General features: G+C 35.7%; 1 protein-coding gene across 1 annotated transcript in view; it reads left to right on the top strand.

The window, feature by feature from the left end:
- The window catches only part of LOC143024607 (epidermal retinol dehydrogenase 2-like), a 130,357-nt gene that overhangs the window by 81,387 nt on the left and 41,470 nt on the right, over window positions 1-7,500 (top strand). The window contains exon 3 of the mRNA XM_076183465.1: window positions 6,100-6,224. Within this exon, the coding sequence (XP_076039580.1) occupies window positions 6,100-6,224 (125 nt within the window). The remainder of the gene's footprint in view (window positions 1-6,099; window positions 6,225-7,500) is intronic.

Genomic DNA, 7,500 nt, shown 5'->3' with positions numbered 1-7,500 from the left:
TAGACACTAGCTAAGGATATTTTGTTGTATGAAAACCAACGTTACCATAACATTAATCAAACCTAGAATTAACACGAAACAATAAGAGTATTAAGACATAGTGTATATATATATATATATGTATATATATATATATATATATATATATATATATATATTGTGTATGTGTGTATGTATGTATGTATATATATATATATGTGTGTGTGTGTGTGTGTGGAGTACTTAAAAAAGAGATTAGGGAGAGAAGGATTTGGATTGAACGCGACAGTTGGTAAGCGTGGCTTCCCTCTGGTCGTTGTCGTCGCGCCAATTTTTTGTCAACGTGCGTCGTGGTCCATTTTCTATTCATTCGTTTTCAAGGAAAAAATAAACAAAACAAAACGAAAGAAAGAAACAAAAACTTTGCATCACTTTTTGTATGACATTTTCTTTACCCAGAATAAAAACTCAGTGTTGAACTTAGATACAATTTTTTTTCATGTTGCTGGAACTTTTTACAAGACTTTTAGGTGGAAAGAAAACGATAGTAAAAGAAAAACTGAAGAATAAAATGTACGTGTTGTAAATATATCTTGATTGTGATATGATAAGCGCTGCTAAGTAAAACAAACGTGTAAGTTATGAATGAAATTTTAAATTTAGGGTAGACATGATGACGCAGTATAGAGATTTTGTCCTGGCCCACACCAACAAATTCTGTTCAGCTGAATACGGGACTAGGCATTTCATAGAAGCGTGCACTAACCCCCCCCCAAAAAAAAAAAAAAAATCCGCCTTAGGGAAGACACTACTATAAATCCAGCCCTCTACCTCCTCCCGTCCCCCTCCCACTCCCTCCGGCCAACACACTTCCGCAAACAACACAACCTTTTACACCTTCCATGCCTTGCGATCCTTTACCTGATGTCGACACATGATTTTATTCATCTGGGGAACTCAGCTCATTCCATACGTGGTCATGTGCAATGAAGGAGGAGGAAAGTGTAGAACATATATATATATATATATATATATTTATATATATAATATGTATATATATATATGTGTGTGTGTGTGTGTGTGTGTGTGTGTGTGTGTGTGTGTGTGTGTGTGTAGCCTATAGTTCAGATCAAGTATATTGAACAAAACCGTTTTCTGTGTTAAGGAACTCGCTAATGGTTATTATGGATAGTACAATAGTTCACAACGTATCTATCATTTTGGGCAATCTCGCTGTTTAGAATAGTACTTACCGACAATATAGTCAGTTTCTCTAGTTTTTAAGATACCCCAAGCTGTATCGAAAACCAAGATGGTCTTATTGCATCATGACGTTTTGATCTGATCGAAAAACGAGTATCTATCTTAGTAGGCTCGTTGAAGGGATGGTTTGATGCGTCAGTATTAGTATGGAGGTCTGTGATGTATGGAGTTCGAATCCTGTCCTGTAAGAGGATTATTTCGCAAAGTATTCCGCTCACAGAAGTGTCTTTGCATTCAATGAGAGACGTCATGAGGACACTGCCTCAGTGACTTTGTTATAAGCCAAAATTGTACACATGTTAACAGAAAGAATGCGTCAGAATATGCCTCCTCATGTTAAAATACCTCATATCACATTCCATTAAATTGCTGATACGGTAACGCTATCCTTGTGGAAAGACAAAATAAGTAAATAAATAAACACCAAAATTAAGAACTGAAGACTGGATTTCATACCAGCTGGAAAGTCGGAAAATATCACCACTATATAGGCCGTTAACGCTCTATCTGCCACCCTTCCATCCACCACCCTCTCCCATGTGTACTTATGCTTGACTTTCTTCTTAAACACTGTATTTGCTATCATCAACTCTCTGTGAAAGACTTCGAATTATATAGTCTATCTATATAACAAGAGCTTTTTTCCCCCTTATAAGGGAGGTAGCCAAATCAAAGGTACGTACCCACTTCCACCCAATCCACTCCCATCAACTATCCTTTCAAAGGATTACAAAGGAGGAGCATGCTGACTGGAGACCTTTTGGTCCATAACTAGGTCGGATGCGAAAAAAACATAGTAATGATAAACAAATGAATATAAATTATAATAATATAAATAATGATAAATGAAATCAATAAATGATGAGCAAACAGGAAAATAACAAATATTAACAAATTGACAGATAAATAATAATGAATGCAAATCAAACAAATAATGATAAACAGACAAAGGATAACAAAAAAATAAACAACCTAACCTCAGTCAACGCCCTTCATGTGTTGCACCAGACATTCTCGGTACGATGTTGCAATATCACTAACTCGCACTATGACAATTCTAAAATCCATTTTTGGAGTGTGTGTGTGTGTGTGTGCGTAATAATAGTAATGATAATTAATAATAATGATTATGATGATAATGATAATAATAGTAATGATAATAATAAAAATAATAATAATGATAATAATGATAATGATAATAATAATAACATACATACATACATACATATACCAAGGCTTTTTCCCCCTTACAAGGGAGGTAACAAACAGACAAAGAATAGAAAAAAAAAATAAACAACCTAACCTCAGTCATCTTCAGTCAACGCTCTTCATGTGTTACACCAGACATTCTCGGTACGATGTTGCAATATCACTGACTCACAATGGCAATTCTAAAATCCATTTTTGGAGTGTGTGTGTGTGTGTGTGTGTGTGTGTGCGTAATAATAGTAATAATAATAATAATGATGATGATAATAATAGTAATGATAATAATAATGATAATAATAATGATAACATACATACATATACCAAGGCTTTTTCCCCCTTACAAGGGAGGTAGCCAAAAAGGAAAAGGCATAAAAGGAAAAGGCAGAACGTCAGCGGCCATCCAATTCAACAAAAACCGCATCAGAGAGAAGATTGCTCCAAGAATACCATCATCACCATTGTCATTATTATTTTGAAAAAGCAAAATAATAATAATAATGATAATATTCTTGGAGCAATCTTCTCTCTGATACAATTTTTGTTAAATTGGATAGCCGCTGACGTTCTGTGTAGCTGATCGCTCAAAATTGCGGATGATTTGTTTTTCCTCAATGTGGAACAGAAGTTTCCGATATTCAACTGTGAACCAGTATCTACACATTTCGGTCTCTTACCTCTTCTTCAGCTGGGTGGTAATAGTGAATGTTTTAATTATTCTTGGACTATATGTTCACAAGTGAGAAATGACCTCACCGTGTGGGCTGTGACTTTTCGTCCGTAACTGTTGTGATCAAACGTCACTGTAGTGTTCTAGCCCGTGTTTTTTGAGGGAAGTATCAATTGATTCTGCTGTGTATTTAAGGGTGGTCTGAGTTTTTCAATTAAAACTGCTTCTTCTATTTGTAGTCTGCGGTGATCATTTGTACGGTAAATGATGGAAGTATTATTTCTTAAATCTGCTGTTTGTGGTCTTTTGTCATGTGACAAAAGACCACAAATAGAATATCCTGTCTGAGTGTGTAGATACTTTCATGAGTCTTATGACGTGAATTAAATTCAAAATACAAGGATACACGAGCCTCATGTAATAACAGTGTTCATGCAGTTGGAGTTAGGAGTACAATTCCATAATTATTTCGGCTCAAGATTTATGACTGATGCGCTATGTGAGCAAGGCTTCCGTTCTTCATATGAGGAAGTGCAACAGATTGAGCCAAGTGCAGCTGTACAGCTAACCTCACGTGTTCATACTCTCAGCGTTGGTGATTTCATCTAATACAGTGATTCTCGAACTAGAATTTTTACCATAGAGTAAAAAGAATCAGGATATTGGAGTATAATGTAATGTATAAATTATGAATAATAGAAAATAATATAAGACTGATATATCTTAGGTTTTAACCAATGCAGTGATTAGGAATACCGGTCCAATTCATGATCCATTGGAACAAAAAAAAGATCTACTGATTTAGTATATGGATGCTGAGGATCATGCCCCACAAATACAGCATAAGAACATAAGAATAAAGGAGACTGCAAGAGACCATAAGGCCTACATTAGGCAGTAGTAAGGATGGGCCATTCTTCCTAAAGACTAAAAATTATTCAGTTCGAATGGACTGACGTTATAAGCGACGATGATTACGATATTCTTACAAGTTTAACTGGTAATTGATTCACACACACATGATGCCAAAATATGTACCAACCTCAGTTGTTGTGCAAGGAAAGTTCGTCATATGTAGAATGTTTATCAGTTTTGTGAAATCTACAAGATTATGAAAAGTCAGCTAAGTTTCGTATGGCCATGGTAAGACGTAGAACACTATATCTGTATTTTTATTGGATTTCTCTTTCAGTGTACAGTAATGACTGTTGTAAATTTGAATAGATTTGTCTAATTTTTTACAGGATCAGTGGTTTGAGCTTAGTTAACACTTTGTTTAAATATTGCTTGCACATGCACAATATGTGATAAATGATGAATATTGGTTTATCATTATAAGAATTTATTTAAAACATTTCATTAGAATCACCGGACTGTTATTTTTTTGAGGGGCAATGCATATATTAGAGAAAAGAAAAGAAACAACTGTGAAAAATAAATATGAAAAAATGACAACCACAAAAGAACGAACCACTGTGGTCAGTTCAAGAATGTTGAGTCTTGAATTTTACTTTACAATTGCTTCAGACTCGGCCGATTTTGGTCAAATGTTGTGAATTCTAATAATTAAATAAAGACTTCGCTTTCAGTACTGTACTTCCCGTAGAACACTTCAGGAATATATCTGAAATTTGTATGGGCCTGACCTTTCTTCGTTTGTCTTTCAGCGTCACATTATATGACGCAAGAGTAATTTGACTTTTGGAGATTAAAAAAAAAGATTTTAAACAAAGTCATTTGTACTTAAACGACCTCGGTGCGATTATCGCTCAACGATGATCGTCACACGATTGGCTAGAGCACTTTTTTTTTTTTTTTTTTTTTTTCTAATGATGGGGCTGGTTTGCTTAGAGCTGCTAAGTACGAGACTGATAATTATATAATTCTAACTGAACCCACCAGATGTAATACGCGTCACTTGCCATTGGCTGTGATAGTAAGAAGCTAGTACTAACAGCATCGAGCAAAGCGTACATTTTACACGAGACAGATTCAACGCGATTTATGTGTTCAATGTTCAATCGAAGGAGGTTGCAAGGAATGACACAAATTCCACAATTTTCCATCTATTTGTATTTATACAGATTTTTTCTACTGCGTGCTAATGTATACATATCATCACTCCCAAATTTATTTTGTTTTGTCTCCGTACAGTTGAAAAACTATAGCATGAAAAAACACGATTTCCTTATTTCTGTAGAAAACAATCTGTGTGTGTGTGTGTGTGTGTGTGTGTGTGTGTGTGTGTGTGTGTGTGTGTGTGTGTGTGTGTCAGGACGTGGGAGAGAAGCATCCTCGCCCCTTTCCTTCTTATGTAGTCACGACCAAAATTTTTTATCCACCCATATTTTTTCATGATACAAAATTCGAATCTTTGTCTGGCAAAAATTTTCTATTCAAGAAAATGACCAAACTGTACGCTCAATACTACATCGGAAAATACATCACATACTCGACAAAAAAAATCATATTGACATTGTGAGAACTTTAACCTCCACACATCTTTGCACTTCAGTCAAGTGAATAGTTTGCTTTTTTTTGTGTGTGTGATACTGCCAGTTCGTTCTCAGTGAACCCAGGTCACAGGATCTATACCATCTTCGTCATGTTTCTCTTTCACTCACGCACATTTTCGCTTGTTCGACATCCCGAATGTCGGGAGTTGCCTCAACCACCTTATTCACTCACCGTGACTTTGAACTATATTTTGCTCGCTCTCGTTACCCGGTGCGTGTGTGTGTGTGTGTGTGTGTGTGTGTGTGTGTGTGTGTGTGTGTGTGTGTGTGTGTGTGTGTGCGTGCGTGTTTGTGTATGATACATTCTGTATCCATCACACTCTAATAAAACAGTAACAGTCAAGTACATTTCCCAAATGTCATCCTCTTCATGTACACCATTCAGACATAGACGTTCCCCAAATCTTTTCGTGGATACACACTCTCATGACTCCTAATGCTTACGTTCTTCTCTTGTGTTGACAGCCAATGAAGAGACGGCTCGGATGGTGAGGGAGGCTGGAGGGGAGTGTCACGCACAGACCGTCGACTTGTGCAACCGCGACGCTATCTACGTAGCCGCCGACATTATCAAGAAGGACATTGGGAAGGTGAGGCAGGACGTGCCTTAGGAGAGACACGGGCTTAAGCCGACTTGTTTGATCGGTTGTCTGGTTGTCTGATGCTTTGTTTAATTGTTCGTATGATTGGCTATGTTTATTTTTTGTTTGTATGTCTGTTTGTTTTATTTTAATGTATTTATTTATCTATTAATCAATCATCTATTTATGTACATACTTTTATTCATTCTTGTTCATTTGCGTATTTATTTATTCATTTGCCGTTTCATTTATATGTTTATTAATTCATTTACTTATTTATTTTTGTGATTAACGTCTCGCATTAGCTCAAAAGGTGATTGGCTGTCTCCTCAACTGATAAAGATGGTCAGGCGGCAACTGGAAATGAAAATTTAAGTCTTAGAACGCTTTAATTGATGGAAATAAAAACTGAAGGGGGGGGGAAGTCCGACTTCTGTCTAAATGTCCTCATTTTGCTAAGATATGGAATAGTTTAGGGGCTATGAGATACAATGGGTTATATCGAGGTCAGTTGCAACAAGATTAGATAGATGAATAAATAGATAAATGAAGAAATAGATAGATAAATAAAAAAGAAATAGATAAACAAGTAAAATGGTGTAAACAAACGAATAAAGTAAAATAATCAATTTGACCCTCGAGACTATAACAACGTAACAATTACAATTATAACAACAACAATGATAATGATGATAATAATTATGATAATGATAACAACAATAATTGTAACAACAATGATAACAGTAATTATATAATGATAATGATAATAATAGTAATAACAATTATAATAACAGTAATGATATAATAATAATGATAATAGTAGTAGTAGTAATAATAAAGATAATAATGATAATAGTAATAATGATAATAATAATAATGATAATGATAATAATAATACGTAAATAATAATAATATGTAAACCTCTCTAGTTTCAGGCTTTGAGTGTATGTGTGTGTGTGTGCGTGTGTGTGTGTGCGTGTATGTATGTGTGTGTGTATGTGTGTGCGTGTGTGCGTGCGTGTGTGTGTGTGTGTGTGTGTGTGTGTGTGTGTGTGTGTGACTCACGCCAGCGGCGCAGTATTGTCCACAAGGATACATTCCAAAACAACAATTCTCTCTCTCTCTCTCTCTCTCTCTCTCTCTCTCTCTCTCTCTCTCTCTCTCTCTCTCTCTGTGTGTGTGTGTGTGTGTGTGTGTGTGTGTGTGTGTGTGTGCGCGCGCGTTTATGTAAAACGTTCATCTTTTGATGACATCACAAGACGTGAATGAGGACGCTTGTGATGCT

This window comes from Oratosquilla oratoria, chromosome 4 (assembly GCF_046742065.1).
Source record: "Oratosquilla oratoria isolate Oo_2021 chromosome 4, ASM4674206v1, whole genome shotgun sequence".
Lineage (NCBI taxonomy): Eukaryota > Metazoa > Arthropoda > Malacostraca > Stomatopoda > Squillidae > Oratosquilla > Oratosquilla oratoria.
This window is presented reverse-complemented; position numbering and strand designations above follow the sequence as displayed.